We start from the raw sequence: 20,172 nt of genomic DNA on the forward strand, positions 1-20,172 counted from the left end.
CCGCCGCAGCTGAAAGCACAAAGCGCGAGTCGGTGAACGTCGCAACGAGACCGAATAGACCGAATTCTTTGCCGGTTGGCTTCGACAATAACAATCGACCAAATTCCTTGTCGATCTTCAGCGAACCAAAAGAAAGGCCGAACACGCTTACATTTAAGACAGTCGAAACACCATCATTCATGAAACCATCGTTGGACGTAGCGGGAATGCCAATCACTACGCCAACTAGCGGCATAGCGTTTAATTTCGAGTCGTTGATGGAAGGCGGGACCGGCCTTACTCCAGTTTCAACACCATTGATACCTTCTTGCTCGACGCAGCAAAGAAACAATCTGTCCGCCGTCGATCTCAGCTCTCCGGATGCAAATCCACCGAAGCTAGTGAGTTTGTGACGCCAAGACGACCTCGATTACGGATCGAACGAGGATGATCCCGAATGAGATGATTTTATAAAATGATGTGAGATTCTGGTAATTTTTATACAAAGAAGATTTTCTGCTAGAACCACACATCGTGAAATTCAGTATTTGCGTTTCTGTTATGGATTCACGCATCGTAAAGTAAGCTTGTCGAACACATTTCCATCTCTGTAAGAACTTTGGTAAAATTGTCTTTGAGGCTAATAAAAAGGAAAAAGAATAAAAAAGGAAGAAGGAAAAGAATGAGATTTTCCTTGTTAGTAGCGCTTTAAGAACGCATTAAACCGCGTGAACTTTTGGAAGAAGAAGCAAAGTATGTTTTTGCATCATTTAATTGACACGCGAGAGTGTCTAGTGATATATAATATTGTATATTATACGTAATTGTATTTAACTTTTGCGAACGTTTTTACACAGACGAATTAGGATTATGCAAACCATGCATCGTAATATTGCAACAATTTCTTTTTCTGTTTTTTTTTTTCCTTGTAAGAGATTTTCGTCGTACCCCGGCGAAAAATTTATTTTTTACCAATTACGTAACATCGACCGAAGAGGTATAGCGTTGTTTAGGAATTTAAAACGTTCGATTTTAGCGCTCAAAACCATTACGTAGATTAAGGAGGACGCGTATACGATGGCCATCTTTGATTGCGCTCATGATTGTTCACATCATGTGTATATAGCACAATTCAAGGCTAACGAACTAGCGGATTGATGACGAAATGATGTATGTGTATATACGTATACACGTATATATTTTTTATTGAAAATTTGGTGAATGTTATGTGCCTCGTATTTGCGATAAATAAAAACCGCATCGAAATCACTTGCGGTTACGCGTATTAACGGAACATTTTTATGTGCAACTGACGTGTTTGCAAATCTTTCACCCTATAAATGTAATCCCTCCATACATATAATATATATACATACATATATTTTACTATGTATGACATTTTTGCATGATCTTTAAGCAATATTAATATATTTATGCGCGGCTGCTGTTTACGAGGCTGGCCGGTGTTATTTCGATAAGACTTTTTTCTTTCTATTACTTTGTTCTTTATTGTTTTCTTTCCTTTTTTTTTTTTTTTTTTGTTATTATATAGAACTACGCATGTGTATATATGTATTCTTAGAGAAAGAAATCGTTTTACGAGCTGCTCGATTTCAGTCACGTGATCGGCGGCCGCGATAGATGATCGTAAATAAGAAAAGATGATTGTAACGCATCACCGGTAAATGCTGCAATATATTTTGATTAGAGCGAACGAATAAAGGAACGATCGAATATGTAATTTTGTCCAAGAATAATAACAAAGTGTTTTAATTTTTGTGTATCATACTGTTTACTTCACTTTAGACATAGAAGTCTTGACAAATGAGAAATTCGCACGTACGACTGCTCTTTTCTCGTAAACCCTGATCTTAATCCTTAAGTAAGTTGAAAATAATTTTTATAGCGATTTAATTTCTATCTTTGTACAATTAAATCACTAATATCTTAAAATACAACAGATATTTGGTATAAATAATATTGCATATTGTATGCTGAGAAAGATACCTTTTTCATTTCACGTTTTTCTAATAGAATTTTCTAAATTTTCTAGTAGAATCCAGTAACTCTTTTAATCGCTTCTGCTTCGTTCATCGAATCCATTACTTCGTAATGGTCAAATTCTAACGAGAACGTTGCATGCCCTGATGAGATTATTCTTACTACTTTTGAGTATCCTAGTAACTCGACCAATGGAACAAGACAGTGGACCACCTGTTTTCATCGTTTAAGTTACATTAGTCTCCCTAACCTCAATTTTACTATTGCCTTAAAGGGGAAAAAATACATTACCTTGTTTTGTCTATAGGTATCGATACATTTTACTTCTGCACGTCTTTTCGGCAGGTCTTTCATGATGACGCTTAAATATTCCTCAGGCACCACAATTTCGACTCGCATTACAGGTTCTAGAAGTGTAACTCCAACATCCTTCATCAACTGAAATACATATAGAGAACGATAAGTAAATAGGAAAGAGCTTTTAAAAAAGTAAGGGTCGTGAGTAATTTAACAGTTTCAGAGGAAGATTTAGAAAGATTTTAAAGCATTTCAAGCCATTCAAGGAGGAATTTAAGAGCTCTAAGTAATATAAAGGAAATGTTCAAGAGATGTACTTAAATTATTTCAAGCATCTGAGAGTCTTTGACAAATCAGAAATTGTTAAGCAATCAAAAAATCTAGAACTCAGATTGTAAACGTTAAAGATGTTGCAAAACATTTTCTAGGGGATCTGGTTATTTTTAGTCGGAATTATTTTTATAGATTACTTATACATTACTTATATTTATAAATATTTTATAAGTCACTTATCTCAGTATATGTAGCTACATTCCAATATAGTTACAGTATAGTTTCCAATACATCAATACATCAATATAATTAAATTCCAAATAAGTAAAAATAACAGTGACTTAATTAAGCTTCGCTACAGAAAATATTTCGTATTTTTTCAATGAATTATTCTTCCAATAAAAGATATTGTTTATTCTATTGCTCCCTCTTTTTAAACTATCCTTATCAAATTTAATACCATATTTTTTCACTTGGCCAGAAAATCCTTGTTTCTATCGTTAATGCAATCATTATTTCTATTGTCAACGCTAGAAATATCTCAAACGATTGTTCTCTTTATCAACTGCGTCAGCTTAAAAAAAAAAAAAAACATAATTCCAAATGAACAGCCATTATATTGAAATACGCTGCAAGAAAACAAACGAACGGAAAGATGTAAATCCTAAAGTAACAAAGTCACATAAATACTTCACATTTTCGTGAAATAATTTCGTAATTTCATGGTTGATGGATATGTGTCTCTCTTGTATAGTATCAGTGACAAACCCTTAGAGTATTGGAGCAAGCAGCAATCTCAATCGGGTCGTATTCGTAAAATCTTAGATTCAGATTTATTAGAAAATGTAGGTTACGTTCAATGAACATCATTCAGATTTATTTAGTTGAGCATTGAATTTTAAGTTAATTTTATGGTAAATGATGCACAGGTTATCGAGATACAGGACTTCGAACAACCCCATGGATATGGCACCTCCATCATTTGTCCCTCTGATTCCTCCCAATTCCTCAATATCGAATTACCAGTTTTAGTTGTGGTTATAAAGAACCTAAATCTCCATTGTCGTCTGCAAGTGCAGGTAATTGTGGAATATTCTGAGTATAATCTCGTATTAACGACAAATCTTTCATAAACTTCTTCTAATACTAATAAATAGTCAATTCTTTTGTGGTCCGAACAACACTCAATATTTTATCTCGAGTAGTATTTTAATAATTAATTTTTTAAAGATGTTTTTGTAATCAGGTGTCTACATTAACATATGTATATCGAATTAATACAAGTAAATTCTCTACTGTAATTTGATATAACCCCATAAAGGGTTAATTTAATTTGGCAAATAAAAATTAAAAGTTGCCTAAACAGAATAGTGAATAACCTATAACATAATATCTGTTGATACAAAAGCTTACGCATTAAACCAGGTGGCAGATAACCAAAATTGCCAGCATCATTTTCAATTTACGAACGCGGAGTCAGAAAAACAAAACTCCAAGGGTGTCATTTGTCGCGTCAAAGTAAAATTTGAGACCGGTTGGAATAAATTAGAACTGGACCTATCGAGTCTAACGCAAACTGCCTTCAAGCAACAATACGCTATAACTCAGAGGATTCAAATTTGCGGTAATTGTCGTTTGCGCAGAGTATACTTTATAGATAAGCACTACGAAGACCAAGAAATTTGCCCTAAATTATATCACAAGTTCTTGGATTCTTATATGTTGAAGTGGGGCATAAGAAGCGTAGAAAGATCTACTCAAACTAACTCAAAAAGAACAAAGAATCGAGTCAAAGGAAACAACAACATCAAGATCTCAAAGCACTTCAGTGCTGATAATTTAAGTAGCGGAGAAACTAGTAGTGCAAAGAATTCTAATCTACGGAAAATAACTGACGAGGATTTTCTGAGAAATTTACAGATTAAAACAGACATAATAATTAATGAATTTTTTGACAGGCAGTCCACGAAATCTCCACGTGTCTTAGAATTAAAACAGAACACCACATTGAAACCGTATGCTTTTCCAACCTTAACCTCAAAACAGAAATCCTTCAACATTGGTATATCTGAAGATACATTGAAGAAAATCGGCGTTCTTCGGACGTTTACAGAGACCTATATATGCAACGAGGACAAACGTAAAGAGACTAATGTTCTAAAAATTATACGGGATAATTGGAAACACAGATACTTTTTCCCTCAGGAAGTATCATTGCCTAACAACGGTTTGTCCGAACAAAATACAAAGAGAACGATGTTGGAACGTAAACCGAAATCTCTGCTTTTATTGTCGGAATTAAAATCTGCGAAGGAAAGAACTTTAGGGTTGCCGAAAAAAAGCACTGAGGTGATTAAACGTAACGAAAGCGATACGGTTATCAATTAATTGACGATTAATGTAATATTAAATAATTTAATAGAAATAGAATGTTGTTTCTTCCGTTTATGGTTGGTACTCCTGTAGGTAGACTCAGAAATGGCGGTAGAGTACCAAAGCTTCTATTTCATGTACCCTATTATGTTCTCCCGCCTTTCACAGCTTAGATTATTTCTTTTATTGTGTCTTATATGTACGTAAGAAAAATAAAAATCATAAGAATACTTTTACCTGTCGAGTACACTGTGAAACAGCAGCACTGATTAACGATGGCGTGGTACCAGATCCATATTCTAAACTATGCAATTTAACGCCCATATTTACGACTGGATAACTTAATTTCGGCCCGTGTAAAAGAACTAATTTAACACCATTCCTCACTGCCTTCATTATATGTGCCGGTATAGCATTTAAGCTATTACCATAATTCTGTGATTTATCTAATAATAAAGTCTCTTTTTCTTGGTAGTTCGGTATCAATGACATGATTATTGTAATTTTTAGATTAGCGCTTCCTATCTTATATTCAGTCGAAAAGGTATCTAAAATAGGTTCCTTTATAGTTTCTCTATAGGAGATTTGCAAAGGACCTAAATCAGCATCGACCTTATATTCGGTTCTAATTCTTTCTTTGATAATTTCTAAATGCAGTTCACCCATTCCTCCAAGCACGATCTGACCTGTTTCTTCATTTTGAGTTACTCTTAAACTTGGGTCTTCTCTTTCGAGTTCCTGAAGAGCCTTCTCTAAAAATGTTTGCGTGGATAACGATGGCGCCTCAACTGAACAAAAAAAGACTGGCTCTAACGTCTTAACATTGTTGTCAAATACTTTCTCTACATCTTCCAGTGCAACATCTTTCTCTGCCCTTAGTTTCTTCTTTGCTTGTTCTGTCGTTGTTCGATCGGTCGTTACTAAATCTCCAGCTGTTGTACTTTTTAATCCCATTATGGCTGCAATATTGCCACGTGTGATCTTCGGTATTTCTTGGTACTCGTCAGCGTACGCGATATACAATTTTCCTACGAGTTCCTTTTCTTCTTTGCGGACGTTATATAGCTTCATGCCTTTTTCTACGCTGCCGCTATAAATTCGAAAAAATGTAATTGGTCCTTTTTGCTTATCGTGGACGACTTTAAATGCCCTGGCGCAAAGTTTGTCATCAAAACAACGGTAATATGCAGAAGATTTAGTTTTATTGGGTGATGGTAAATACAAGAGAACACCGTCCATTAAAGGTTGAACTCCAATATTTTTATAAGAACTACCTAAGAGCACAGGAACACCTTTTCTACTAATAGTTGATCTGTGCAAGGAATCAATTAACATTTGTGGAGTTACTGCATCCAAAGATTCCTGTTCTATTATTATGTTAGCTAATTCATCATCCATGTTGGATAATTTATCTGTTAAGCTTCTACGTTTCTCATTTGCCATTTCCCATAAAGTTGTATCTTCATTCTCAGATAATTTTACTCTGGAATATTTCATACCCATATCTTTCTTTGAAAAGATCAATTTTTCTAAAGTAATAACATCCACAATTCCTTCTAAATTTCCTTTCTCTTTAATTGGAAATTGCGTCGGTAATACTTCTGTGTCTAACTTGGATTCAATAGATTTTAAACTACTGTCAAAATTAGCATCTGCCCTGTCCATCTTATTTACATAAATAATTCTAGGAATATCATATCTGTCAGCTTGTCTGCAGACTGTTAATGTCTGAGCTTCAACACCTGCACTTCCATCTAATATGACTACTGCTCCATCTAATACTTTTAAGGTTTGCTCCACTTCCATAGTGAAGTCAATGTGTCCTGGAGTGTCGATTAAATTAATACGGTAGTTTTTCCATTGAAATGTCACTGCTGCAGAAGTAATGGTTATACCGCGCTGACGTTCTTGATCCATATAATCTGTTACCGTATTCCCATGGTGAACCTCTCCCATATGTTTAATGAGACCAGAATAGTATAACATCCTTTCTGTGGTAGTGGTTTTGCCTGAAAAACCATCGTCAGTATTATAAATTCATTAAAATAGAGATTTTTATAGGTTATCTATAAAAAGCATATCACACACGAACCAGCATCGATGTGTGCCAAAATTCCGATGTTTCGAATTTTCGTGATTTCCTGTTCTCCATGTTCATTCTTTACGATTGTTGTGCCTTTTGATACATATCTTTTTTGAAACTTGTTACACCATGGGCGTTTTATTAGCCAAGATGTAAACATGATTTCTAACCTACACGTTTTTGTACATTCGAAATTAAGGGCAAAGTAAAATCACGTGGAGAATTATTATGATTTTGGGATTTATTTAGATATTGAAAATAAAACTAAATTATTCAAAATACTATAATATTGTTTAATTATTTATTATACTGTTTGTAAACTATTACTTATATCTAGCTTTAATAGTTCTTTCACAGTAGTAGCTATTAAATTTTTTCCATTTCCTTCTTTGTAAAGGATGAAGTAAACCACCTCCAGGAGCTCTCCTTTGCATTAATCCTAAGCATAAGTGTATCAATTTATTTACTGTAGATTGGAAATTGCATTGCTATGATTAATCTACCAACCTGCATATTGAGCCATTAGGATCAATGAACTAATTCTCTTTTGTTGCACCTCGCAAAGACCTGTAATCCTACGTGGTAATATGCATCCATCTGATCTAACAAATTGATTTAGGATAAGTACATCCTAAAAGAATCAGTTTAATTATCCAGAGACAAGGAAGATCGTAATACGACAAGATATTAAACTCTTACTGTATGTTTAATGTTAAGACCAGAAGAACAAATAGGACATGCCCCGTTTTTAGGTTTTAAAAACCGCCCTTCATATGGGTCTGGTTTAATCACGGCTTCAATAGTTAATGTATTTCCTTCTTTCTTTTCTATGACTAAATTCAAAATTATAGGTTACGAACATCAATTCAAACAATAAATGATGTTATACCTTAATAAATGTAATCATACTCACTTTCCTTAATACGCGTTGTTGGAGATAACGATATATTTCTATTTTGTCCTATCGATAATATATTTTTTCCTAAGTAATTTAAGGCGCGATACAACGTAGCCATTTTAACAGTATTTACAAGACGATCTCCGTTATCGTATAAAAAAAAAGTGTATGTACTTCGTTATAGTATACAAAAATTATTAACTATTAATTTTGTTAATTATTTTGTTATAGAGATACTTATATGATGTAAATTATTATTTATTTATAATTGTATGTGATTTGTTCTATTGGAGATAAGATATGTTAATTATATGATTGAAACAATATTTTATGCTTACTAAAGAAAGATTCTTTTAATGTGAAAAAAATATCAGTTTTAATATTATTTTATAAACGAATAGTTTTCTTGTAAATAAATCGGAGAATGTGTACAGTAACTTATGGATGTTTATTCGTTACCGGTGAATCGAAGAATCTTATTGGTCCATTCTTCTGTGCCATTTGTGAAAAATGTCAGACGACGTGGCTGATGAAAGATGGAACCCGTACCGCATAATGCAGCTTAAAATTTTGTAAGATCACGAAATGTCATATAAAATTATCCGTTTATAAAAGTGTTTTTAAGTAACTAGTTTTTTTTGTATTGTTGATAATTTATTTAATGTTATAAACGTATTATTTTTATCGTAACTATGGGGCTGTGCAAGTGTCCGAAAAGAAGAGTTACAAATCTGTTTTGTTTTGAACACCGTGTCAATGTTTGTGAACATTGTATGGTTACGAATCACCCAAAGGTATTGTATTCTATTTTTCATAAAACAATTTGCAAAGAATGTACTTTGACGAAGAAATCATGAACAAATAATTTTCACTAATTCTCCAGTCAAAGTAATTCTCGTCCCTTTTTCATCTATATTAAGATTACTTAACTGATAAATATTTATATTTTTTTCAGTGTATTGTTCAATCGTATATTTTGTGGCTACATGACCATGATTACAATCCAATATGTACATTATGCTCCGTAAATTTAAGCGAAGGAGATTGTGTTCGGCTAACATGCTATCACATGTATCATTGGGCATGTTTGGACAAATATGCCAGGGAATTACCAGAAACTACAGCACCAGCAGGATACACATGTCCAACTTGTAAGGAACGCATATTTCCTGACTCAAAATTGGTTTCTCCTGTGGCAGATGTGTTGAGAGAAAAGTTAGCAGGAGTAAATTGGGCACGAGCTGGTTTAGGTTTACCTTTGGTATGTATTATATTTAAATGTACATAATAAAATACATAACATACATATACAGAACATCTATATATTGAAATTATTTTTTATAGCTCAGTGAAGACAGAGAGCAAAAACCAGAACAGGAGCATCCTTCATTGAGAATTGAGACCACTTCGTATCAGAACCACACATTAACAACTTCATCACCATCAATCGCTACATCACGTTCTGTTAGCAATGTTAACTCAGTTCACAGTAACATAAATAATGTGCATTTAAATAATCAAAAGGTTGGGCCACCTTATTCAATTGTAAATATCGATTCATCCATGGGATTGTCCCAGTCAACATCAAGAAAAGTTTGCGAAGCATATGACGATCCGAAAGAAATATCATTTGATCATGATGAAAATAAATACAGAAGAAAGCCTGCGATCGAATGGTTCTTAAGGTGGTGGAAGTTGATAGTTAGCCCACCAACACGACGTAGAAATACACCCAGTCCGCAATACAGGAGATATACGGTGCTAGGAATCATGGTAATATTAGCTTTCATTGGAATGTTAATTCTATTCTCGTGGCTTGGACGAATGGCTACAGACGGCGATCCAAGTTACGATCTTCGCGCGGATCCGAACATTTTAGTTGCTGATAAACCCGCTGGTATTTAATATACTCCACATTTCAAAGCGATGTTTGAAGGGAACTGTAGGAGTACCACGTAAATGAAGACATATATAAATGAAGCTTGTAAGATAATGTAATAATTTTGGATTATAGTCGAACGAATATGTATTCACTGTCTTATGATTTCATTCTAAAGAAATAACTAGCATAAGATATAGTATACTGCTAGCCAATATTTGTTAATTTTTATGTAAAGTATGCCTTAACATTAAGCTGTATATTTCACTCTGTAAAGACTTATAAATTTACAAGAAATTTTCTGTAATGATTATATGAAAGAGTTTTTTATACTATCATGTGCAAAATTAAACGAAAGAAAGAAAAGAACGTTGCTAATATCATTTCCACTAATAATAGGAACGAACTGTGTGCAGACAAGATTTTGTAACTGTCATAGGAGTGACACTAATTAGAAACGCGCTACTTTGTTGTTTATGTTGTTGCTTATTTTAAAACGGTATTATAGCTTATTTAAAACGTCGATTTTGTTGTATTGTTTCCAACATTTTTTCGATCGAAAAACCGGGAATGTGTATACGTTAAAAAGCAAATCTTTTAAGTTGTGCTTAGTAACATTAACAATATAGGACTGCTGTAGCAGCTTTTAGAAACTTCATCGTATTCCATTTATTCATACATTGTGTGACATGTTTACAATTCAAATCAGAGTCTGGTAACCGAACCGAGAGAAATATTCGTTCATGAAATATTAACATCTCTTAACAGATCAAACTCTGGCATATCGAATCAATTTTATACGAAAAGAAACTAGTTTATAGAAAAAGGAAAGAAAACCTTTACTTTTTTAATAAATAGAAATATTATATCATGCTTATATGATCGTTAAATTTTACTTTGTTTTTGAGTTACACACATTTTGTGTATTATATGGTGTATTACCGTTGGAATTTTGAGAGGATCCATCGTGAAGCATTGTGAAAGAGTGGGGATATTTAGGTTTCTTTCTTTCTGCACGCGTCCCATAGCAGCCATTTGTGATCAAGACGAGAATAACACCGCTTCGTCTCTTGTGTGTGTTTTTATTCATCCTTCTGATTTTTACCGTTTATACCTAGTGATCTAAGTGATTCTATGGTGATTTCCATATTGTGAATTCATATATTAATTACCACAGACATTAATTAAAGAAACATTAATACGAGTACATTCTTATTAGTAAACAGTTATACTGTTATAATTCGTAAAATCAGAACTTTGATCCTATTTGTATAAATATTTCACATATATCATATCAAAATTTTATCTGTTTCTTTTTACTGTGTGAAGTGTATTATATCCGTAGTCTTTCTCTTTTTCTCTGTCTCTTTACAAGGATTTTATACATACAAACAAAGTGTAGAGAAACATAGAATTAACTTATCCGAACAGTGCCATCTGAGACGTGAAATATCTGTAAATTTGATACCGTATTAATTTTTGAAATGGGATTATTTGGATATATCAAGAGGTACTCTGGGATATTCCTAGCAGATGTAGCGACTTCGATAGGCCTTTATTATTTATGGAACAAGGGACATAAGTACTTGGTTCCAACGGTGTCCTTATGCGGTATCGGTAAGAACATAATATTTATTATAATTAATTAGCGTTTATTGATAGTACACAAATTTTTTATACAGAGCAGATAAATAAAACAAAAGAAACCAAATGAATTTTAAATCATGATAAGATATATGACTATAATAAAATTCGTATCGGATATATCTTTGAATTGTGAATTAAACGCATCCATTTAAGTATATCAGAGAGGAAGTCCTCTCTGACTATACATACATAGACGCACTTTTTATCTTCCTTTCTATTGATCGGTAGGCTAGGTCTATCAAAATGCGCCATCAGTAGGAAGGTCAATGATTCAATATAACTACGATACTTTGTTATCTAATTGTTTCATTAGTTTAGTCTGGTTTAATACATTCAAGTAGCAAATTAAAAATTAAATAAAATTTTAATAAAAAAAATGTAACACTATCTCTATCGAATTATAAATTCACACGCTCCGTGCTGCGTGGGGCGGATACTTTCATTTCAGCCATTTAGAATTTTAGGGTAGAGTAAATCTTGTGTGTGTAGGGTAGAGTAAATCTATGTGTTTGTTAAAAGAATTCCTTAACCGTTTGAGTGCCAGGGGTTTTTGAAAAAACGGAGTCGAAAAATCCCAAACAGTGCCATAGCGCTCGTCTTAATCGATTGCGAAGAGAAACATGCGGCGCAATAGCGCTCGTCATATTTGTTATTTTTATGGAATGTATCTATATTATTATATATGCGTACTATTAGTTTATAAATATTTCAAGTTTTGTTCAATCAAAATTATTGAGAAGATAACAATGAAATACAAAATACCGTCAGTCGTCCGTTATGTTCAAATGTACTGGGACTTTTCGACACAAAATTTGAATAGCGCGGTCGCGCTGCTTGGGATTCAAACGGTTAAAAATTAAATTTATTGCTTTGATGTCTAATACATCTTAGACAACACATCCTTTTCTTTATAATTATGTTAATTGCACTATTGAAAAAATTGTAAGGTAAGTAAATCTATCAGAAGCAAAACTATTAATCGTAATAATGTAGAACGTGTACGCCCCACGCAGGCTGAACGGAAAATAATCAAAAATCGGTCCGGCACGGAACGTGTTATAACATACGTTATTAAGATGTGGAAAAGGATTTTTCGAATAATCTTTCAGGTGCTTCTTACCTATGTTGCCATCTAAAATCTCGAGACAAACTGACTTCGAATGATGTGATTGTCATAACCGGCTGCGGTTCAGGGTTAGGATACAGTCTGGCTCTGTATTGCCGACAACTGGGGGCAACTGTAATAGCGGGTGTATTGCAAATGGATTGTCCCTCGGTTCAAAGACTAGAAGATGAAGGAGTAATCGTTTTTCCTTTAGATCTTATGGAACTGAATAGCACTACAGGTTTCACGGATTCCGTTCGTCGTACTATAGCGGAAAAAAGATTAGGTAAATTACTTAGCACGATCAAGTCTATGATTACAATGAATGTGCATACTAACATGATTCCAACAGATGATACATCTAAATACTGAGATGTACACACTCATAAAAATCTATACAGGGTACTATGAAATACGTGCGAAATATTTGTAGGGTCAATTCTAGACATGAAAATGCTAGAAATATATGTACTTGTACTAATGAATCATCAGACGAGCCATTCTCTCTATCTCACTCACACTTTATATTTCTCGCTCTGATATGAATATATGAGTCTCTCAGTACAACTTATCAATTTCTTATTTTCATTACATACCAAAATATAAGATTGGTATCCAATTTTTAAAGAACAGATTACTCACCGCTATGAGCTTATTTATTATAAGGAGATATAATATAAATACTAGCAAATTGCAAGGTAAGCTGAAATATAGAATTTTTAATATCATTACTTTCCTTTTCTGCTTTTGGCTTTTGAGCGGCTCATATAACAGCTGAAATACTAATCATATCTTGTGTCACTTGTTTCATTTCATGGATCTCAGGTAACCGCAGTCACTAATATAGATAACATGTAACCATAGTCTAACAAAGATATAATCATACAAATTGTTAATAGAGCATTCGAACGAATTTGGGTAAATTTGGGAAGAATGGTGGCTGGTTTAAAAGAAAAAAACAAATGAAACGAGCATACCTATATAATAGAATATCGATTCCAGTGTTACGATGTGTAATCAATAACGCAGCCGTGATGGTCTTCGGTGAATTCGAATGGCAAACGTATGGGCAGCTTAAGAATCAGTTGGAAGTTAATTTTCTTGGTGCTATGATAGTCACGCAAGAATTGATGCCGATTATCCGCGCCCATTATAGTCGGATTATCGTAGTCTCAAGCCACTGTAAGACGCAGCCGATTCCAGGAGCTTCGGTTTATAGTGGAACCAAGGCTGCTATTAGCGCCTGGGCCACTGGCCTTAGGGTGGAGTTGAAGAAGTATGGCATCAAAGTTGTTAGCGTCGTTCCTGGTAACCAAGGCATAGCATTTTCAAATATAAATACAAGATTCTTCCATAAAAAGAGAGCAGTTTTATGCAAAAAATATTTTGCTATGCTTTCTACTTGTGTACAATAAATTATTTGGAAATTTAATGTAATAAGAAAATTATTATGTAAATGTGCTTAAGGGAAAGCATTCTTTCGTTGAACGTTGACAAATTTAACAATTTCCACAAATTTTTTTTCGAACCGATGGTACGTCTAATATTAAAATCTTTTTTGTAGTTTGTTTAGTTACTTGTTCGTCGTATATAAGTATTTTTTATGTAGTTTTAATTAATTGTTTCTTGGTTTCATCTCGTCCGTAATAAATGCGCACCTAACAATTGCATCTCGCTGGCGTAGACGATTAGAGCACTCAGAGCGAAATAAATTAAAAAGCTCAAGTTATATCAGCGTGTTTATCGTTATTGTCCTTAACAAAGTAAATAATTTATGTTGGAAATTAGCAAAATAGCGAACGTTTAATCACAAATTCCAAAATTTAATTCTCTTTTCGGTAATTATTAAATGAAAAAGGTATGATAAACTTCCTATGAAAATATAATTTTGGTAAGAACGAGAGCTAGTGAGTCGTGGAATAACAGGTAAAAATCTCAAAAACTGGCCGACTGGTCTGAAATTTTTACCGGTTATTTCACCACATCTTACCAATTCTCGTCAGTACCAAAATTACACTTTTATGTTGAATTCATCATACCTTTATTTAACGATTACCGAAAAGAGGAATAAAATTTCGGAGTTTGTAATTTAGGCATTTGCCAGTTTCTCAACATTCAACGTATATTATTTGCTTTGATATACACGATAACGATAAGCATATTGTTTAGGATCCATTTTGAGTTTTCCATCTTAGTCCATTCTGAAAGCTCTAATCACTTATGTGTGCGAGATACGATTTTTAAACACACCGTTTACTGCGGGCGAGATAAGATCACAAAACAATTAAACGCTATGACAAATCGTTACGTATAACGAAAAAGTAACTAAATAAGCTACAAGAAATTATTGTAGATGTACTATAAAAGACAAAAAATATATATATATGCCGGGTTTACATTGGAATTAGGGTTAGGGGCGTGAAACGAACCTTCGTTGGATTACACGTTGTCGTTATGCAATAGAAAGCTGAAAGGGGGTGATTCTACGCGAAAAAAATATAGAATAAAAATCTTTTTTAATTTTTTTTTTTTTAATTTTTTCATCGAGACAACGATCTACAGTGAGATCCGTTATAAAGAGACGTGATAAAGTGCGCGCGTATTGAGCGAAAATTCAAAGTCGATTTTCTCGAAAACAAAGCCTCGAACGAAAAATTTTTATTCTATATTTTCGACTTCTTTTTTCGCGTAGAATCACCCCCTTTCCGCTTGTACCACCAGTTACCAACCACCCTGTATATATAGAAAGAATTAGGCGCACCATCACTTTGAAAAAAATTCATGAAAATTGTTATATTTTGTAATATTCATAGGAGAATGCCCCCTTAATGATAAACTTTTAATTTCCAAGAAATTTTGTATTGCACAAGAAATTTGGAAAAAATTCTATTTGACAAATCATATTTAGAAATTGTATATATATGAAATTATTTATATAATCGCTTTACTTACACATGGCATAGGTTCCTTCATTAAAGAGAGCAATATATTTACTCGACAAGCTGATCACTTTGAGGCGATGAAGTGGGTGATGTCCAATGAGGTACAAAAGTTTTATGGTGAATACTTATATAGATATATGAAATATTTCTCGTCCCTGGTGAAAAATACAACGGTACAAACGGTACGGGACGGTCGTATCTATGAAATCTTCGAAGGCGCTCTTCTGGACAGATATCCATCGGCAACCTACAAGTATGTCTAGCAATAAAAATGAAACTTTAATTATGCAGAAACAATTAAGAAATGAATGAAAAAATTTCTTTCTTTTTATCGAACATATAAAAAAGGAAAATATAAGGAAATTTAAAAAAATTTAGTGTAATAAAAGAATACGAAAATAATATGGTAAATTAAAAAATGAACTTCTGATCGTACCGAAATATTCAAATTTTGAAACGATTAAAGCAATTAATTGAGAATATGCATATACATCTTTTTTTATCGAAAGAGAAGAATTAATTTTAAGAATCTAATGTAGTACGTTGAAAATTATTATGCTTAAGAGTATAGCGCATGTACGATTTTAACTAAATGAACGGAATAGTGGACGCGAGTGAAGATTTCTATCGACTGAAGTGTTAAAATTCAATCGAATATAATGTTAAGGGAACGATTGCCACTATCTCGTCGGTTGATTAGTGATAAGCATCTTAAAAAGTATTTCTTACTATATAGTACTTGAGCTAACATCTGTATTAGAACAGCTGAATTCCGATATAATGGAAAAAATGAATCATATATCGATCATAAATCTTTCTAAGTTTTATTCCATAGCTAAGGGTTGCTGATATTATAATATTTATTCAAATGTCCATTTAGGAACGAATCGTGGCGTTATGCGATTTACCATACCTTGTTCACAATCACACCAACCTTTTTGCGTGATCGACTGGTCGAGAGGTTCGTACATGCCCCTGCATGGACGAAAGAGGATGCTGAAAAATCTGTGGAAAGCGCCCAGAAAGCGATGAATGGATTGTATAATAGGTACAATGGGCATATTTAAGAGATCACGCAAAGAATAAAAGTGAAATTCAGAAGAAATGTTGATCTCAATATTAAAAACAAATGAAGAAAATGAAATTGTAATGTCTTTTCGCATAAAAGCAAAAATAAAATGTAAAAAAAATTGATATTGTTAAATTAATTTTTATTATTATTTATTATATGTTTAGTGTGTCAAAAGTTAGCATATACTTTCCGTTTCTTTCGTATCTTCTATAATCTTCTTTTTTTTTTATGTGTCGTGTGTATCTACCTTTGGTATATCGTTAAAGTTTAAATATTAGGTTGTTCCAAAAGTTTCTCTTGTTTTATAAGGAAATGCTAGATGCACAAGATCTTTTGCTTTATATCATTTTTTCAGTTGGCTGAATTAAAAGCAGATTCTTAATTTATAATTAAATTTTTCCTTTGCAACGTTAAGTGACTCAGTGACGATTGAAATATCGGCACATGTAACTAGTCATATCTGGAGAACTTTCTCGATAAAATAATAATTAGTTATAACACAAAAAGTCAATGTGAAATGTTTGTAAAGTACACAAATGTTTCTCGACACCTGCAATGAAATGATTAATCGCGATTATCAGTTTAGGTGTAAAATATAACTTTTTTCAGTTGAATGGGCACGAACGTTAATTCAATACTTTCCAAACGATCTTATCGATAAATAGAACAACAAACATAATTTTCTGGTCGGCAGGTGTCCATTTGAAGTGTTTTCAAAACTCTACAATGATAATCGTTTCTGATGCCTGACTCTCGATTAGATAGTAACCCTCAATAAATACCTATTCACGGTCCTATGATTTTCAGTTACTTCGAACAGTGAAACGAGCAGCACATACCAAGAAGCAAAAATGGCAATCCTCACCTATGGTACGTATATCGTTATTAGTACTATTCACAGACTCTAAACACCAACATCTTTGACTTTCATCTGCTTCTATTAACTTATTATTCACTTTTGTACATACTGTACATTTTATAAGTCTAACATGGCAATTTACATGTATTTCTATTTATTTATTATATACTCTTGTACAAATTGAACATTTGTCCGTTTTACAAATTTTATAAGCTTGGAAAATCGATGGAATTTTCTTAAAAAATGATATCCTTCTTTATGAATATCTTGTTATATGCTAATTTTTACTTGCTAATATACCGATACTTTAATAATATGTTAATATAATATGCCATTATTCAAGCACACAGGTACACGAACAAGAATTTCCTACTAAAGCAACATTATAATTTAATTGAATGTCGAAAGTATGGTCACTTTTTGTCGCAGTGTACGTCTTCGCGGTGCTCTTCATCGCCGATTCGATGCAATCATCGTACGTGCCCTGTAATGCCGGTCCATCCCCCGTGAGCGTGAATATCGCGGGATGTTCCTCTTTGCCCTGCAATTTAGTGAGAGGAAAGGACGTTGAGGCTAACGTTATTTTCGATGTTGGTAAGTAGAGCAACAAAGTATAACTGAAAAATAGATAAAAAGAAGATTAAAATAAAATTAACGTACAACGTATATATCAAATTTGAAATGAAAATAGTGATCAACTTCACCGAGATTACTTGTATCGTTTCTGAATAGTTGATTAGGAGAAAATTGATCCTGTATCTTAATATTAAAATTAAAGGGTTTCCAAAAAATAGAGCTGAACAAGTTAGTTTCTAAATGGCTCAAGTTTTCCATTTAAATTGAAAGTTTAAATGTGAATTATTCGTTTCCATTATCTTGCCAGGGAACTATAGAAGAATCTTGACGATGTGTTTGTGATACCAAAAATAAATTGCTTATTTTCCATTCTAATTCCAATAATTTATTATAGTCGAGAATACAAATTCCCTGAAGCCAGTAGTAGATGTCCAACTTGGAAGTGGCCATATCCCATACGTATTACCGGAACAAAATGCCTGCAACGGTCTTGTAAGTGGACAGTGTCCATTGCAGAAAGGACAATCAGCTACCTACCACTTGAAAATGCCCGTTGAAAAGAGCTACCCAAGGATCTCTCTGACTATCCAGCTGTCTTTGGTCGATGGACAAAACAAACCCCAAGTATGCTTCAAGATCCCAGCGAAGGTTGTCGACTGAACTATTTGACGGACTACTATTGAAATCATTCTTCGATTCGATGACATACTTATGTTTCTCTTAAATTGTTATATTAAGTGTTAAATATATTGTAAGAATCAAATATCTATTTTTAATTCACCTTACTGAACTGATCCTTGAACAACGTCGATCAATTTGCAGTTTTTATTGATCCTTTTGATCATGTAGAAATATCCGTAAATATTCGTTAGATTATAACGTTAGATTTAAACATTAGATTCAGCTAGAATCAAACATACGATAAACACTTATTATACACGATATAGTAGCACCCCAGAATAATTTATTTATAATTCTCAATGAGAATTGATTGTAAAATTTTTCCAAATAAGAAAAAAAAAAAGAGAAAGATTATAACGTCAAAGGAGTCTGCCAAAGAAGATTTACTTTCGAGAAGGATGACGATGAGATGTCGTAATTATAAGATAAAGGAATTTTAACTTTCAATTTTAATGATTAGAAGATATTTAAGTTAACTGCACTTTTATGGTATTCTTGATAAAAATTTATTTTACCATCGATCCTATTGTATTGGGTAGCTCGGAAAGTTCGTTCCGATCTTTGAGAAATTTCGTCGACATGATAGATCATGTTGAAAAGTTTTCCGCTGAAAAACCCGAGAGTTTCTGCAAGCATGGAATATTCAAATTGCGTGAAAGATGGAGAAAGGTTGTGCAACAAAATGGTACCTATATAATTCGATAAATGTACATCGAATCGAAATGTAAATCGGAACGAACTTTCCGGGCGACTTAGTAGTATCTTGAAATATTCGCGTGGAACTCAATGAACTTGTAAGGAGTACGAAGTACATAACGCATCGACCCGTCCGTGGCTTTTTCCGAAAAAGGAGATGCCTGGGAAAGCGCTGTATTGATTTAGTTACTCTAGATTTTCTTTTTATTATTTAATTTGTACTTTACAATTTGTCTCTAGTTGTAATTTGTTAGTTTATTAACAAATAGTGTTAGTTAATTAGTTACAGTTTTTGTGTTCTATCATCTGTAAAGAAATAGATAAATGCATATATGTATTTAATTATTATTATATATATTATATATATTATTTATATTACCAATTATATTTATATTTATTTATTTTTTATTATTATGTATATTATATATATTATTTATATTACTTATTATATTTATATTTATATATATAATAAAATCCCTATACTATTTTCAGAATTTAGATATGATCGAGTCTAGATAATATTTGCAATAAATAGAATTTATTGTAGGAAATCTAGAAAGCTTGAAAGAGTATTCTGTTATAGATGACTCGATGAGCAGCTAAGGAAATTCCACGAGGCAGGTTTTGAGAAAAGAAACGGTTTTGTGTGAGAACTGTTCAGCGAGAAAAGGGACAAAGGATGAAAATTTAGGGGGTTTGGGCGTAAACGGTCCCGGAGCACTCCTGAGAAGCGTTAGGCGCACTAACGTTAAGTTTTAGTCGCAAAGTCCGATACTATTCTGCTACCTCCCAGAAAAGTGGCGGGGGGGCC

General features: G+C 33.1%; 7 protein-coding genes across 10 annotated transcripts in view; 5 read left to right on the forward strand and 2 right to left on the reverse strand.

The window, feature by feature from the left end:
* Positions 1-1,634, forward strand: part of LOC105680626 (transcription factor kayak) — a 35,275-nt gene extending 33,641 nt beyond the window's left edge. For all 3 annotated transcript variants that reach the window (XM_033320234.1, XM_033320235.1, XM_012384477.3), the window contains exon 4: positions 1-1,634. This exon ends at the window's left edge or, in 2 of these variants, runs on beyond it. In XM_033320234.1, coding sequence (XP_033176125.1) covers positions 1-392 — 392 coding nt within the window. In that variant the 3' untranslated portion in view covers positions 393-1,634.
* LOC100745093 (ribosome-releasing factor 2, mitochondrial) lies at positions 1,193-7,263 on the reverse strand. The gene is made up of 4 exons (XM_012384472.3): positions 7,016-7,263; positions 5,161-6,932; positions 2,272-2,418; positions 1,193-2,193 (listed from the first exon to the last, which is right to left on the reverse strand). The coding sequence occupies exons 1-4, from the start codon at positions 7,164-7,166 to the stop codon at positions 2,029-2,031; spliced, it is 2,235 nt and encodes a 744-aa protein (XP_012239895.1). The 5' UTR covers positions 7,167-7,263; the 3' UTR covers positions 1,193-2,028.
* Positions 3,169-4,998, forward strand: LOC105680625. Its single transcript, XM_012384473.3, has 3 exons — positions 3,169-3,395; positions 3,480-3,629; positions 3,976-4,998. Exons 1-3 carry the CDS (start codon positions 3,273-3,275, stop codon positions 4,936-4,938), a joined length of 1,236 nt encoding a protein of 411 aa, XP_012239896.1. The 5' UTR covers positions 3,169-3,272; the 3' UTR covers positions 4,939-4,998.
* Positions 7,264-7,285: 22 nt separating the features above from the next.
* LOC100742019 (39S ribosomal protein S18a, mitochondrial) lies at positions 7,286-8,377 on the reverse strand. The gene is made up of 4 exons (XM_003488718.4): positions 7,920-8,377; positions 7,706-7,839; positions 7,514-7,637; positions 7,286-7,445 (listed from the first exon to the last, which is right to left on the reverse strand). Exons 1-4 carry the CDS (start codon positions 8,020-8,022, stop codon positions 7,330-7,332), a joined length of 477 nt encoding a protein of 158 aa, XP_003488766.1. The 5' UTR covers positions 8,023-8,377; the 3' UTR covers positions 7,286-7,329.
* Positions 8,378-8,407: 30 nt separating this feature from the next.
* LOC100745337 (zinc finger protein-like 1) lies at positions 8,408-10,609 on the forward strand. Its single transcript, XM_003488746.4, has 3 exons — positions 8,408-8,698; positions 8,860-9,165; positions 9,249-10,609. Exons 1-3 carry the CDS (start codon positions 8,597-8,599, stop codon positions 9,807-9,809), a joined length of 969 nt encoding a protein of 322 aa, XP_003488794.1. The 5' UTR covers positions 8,408-8,596; the 3' UTR covers positions 9,810-10,609.
* Positions 10,610-10,636: 27 nt separating this feature from the next.
* Positions 10,637-16,668, forward strand: LOC100742259 (retinol dehydrogenase 7). 2 transcript variants are annotated; one of them, XM_003488720.4, is made up of 5 exons: positions 10,637-11,400; positions 12,540-12,821; positions 13,538-13,843; positions 15,499-15,730; positions 16,358-16,668. In XM_003488720.4, exons 1-5 carry the CDS (start codon positions 11,268-11,270, stop codon positions 16,542-16,544), a joined length of 1,140 nt encoding a protein of 379 aa, XP_003488768.1. In that variant the 5' UTR covers positions 10,637-11,267; the 3' UTR covers positions 16,545-16,668. The 2 variants fall into 2 exon arrangements, with proteins under 2 accessions (XP_003488768.1, XP_012239901.1); XM_012384478.3 differs by having other exon boundaries at positions 10,642-11,400; positions 13,538-13,852.
* A 604-nt stretch (positions 16,669-17,272) lies between these two features.
* Positions 17,273-18,747, forward strand: LOC100745458 (NPC intracellular cholesterol transporter 2). Its single transcript, XM_003488747.2, has 3 exons — positions 17,273-17,419; positions 17,838-18,002; positions 18,379-18,747. Exons 1-3 carry the CDS (start codon positions 17,401-17,403, stop codon positions 18,642-18,644), a joined length of 450 nt encoding a protein of 149 aa, XP_003488795.1. The 5' UTR covers positions 17,273-17,400; the 3' UTR covers positions 18,645-18,747.
* The last annotated feature ends 1,425 nt before the right edge of the window (positions 18,748-20,172 follow it).

The sequence above is a fragment of the Bombus impatiens genome, unplaced genomic scaffold (genome assembly GCF_000188095.3).
Source record: "Bombus impatiens unplaced genomic scaffold, BIMP_2.2 scf_0263, whole genome shotgun sequence".
NCBI classification, from domain to species: Eukaryota; Metazoa; Arthropoda; class Insecta; order Hymenoptera; family Apidae; genus Bombus; species Bombus impatiens.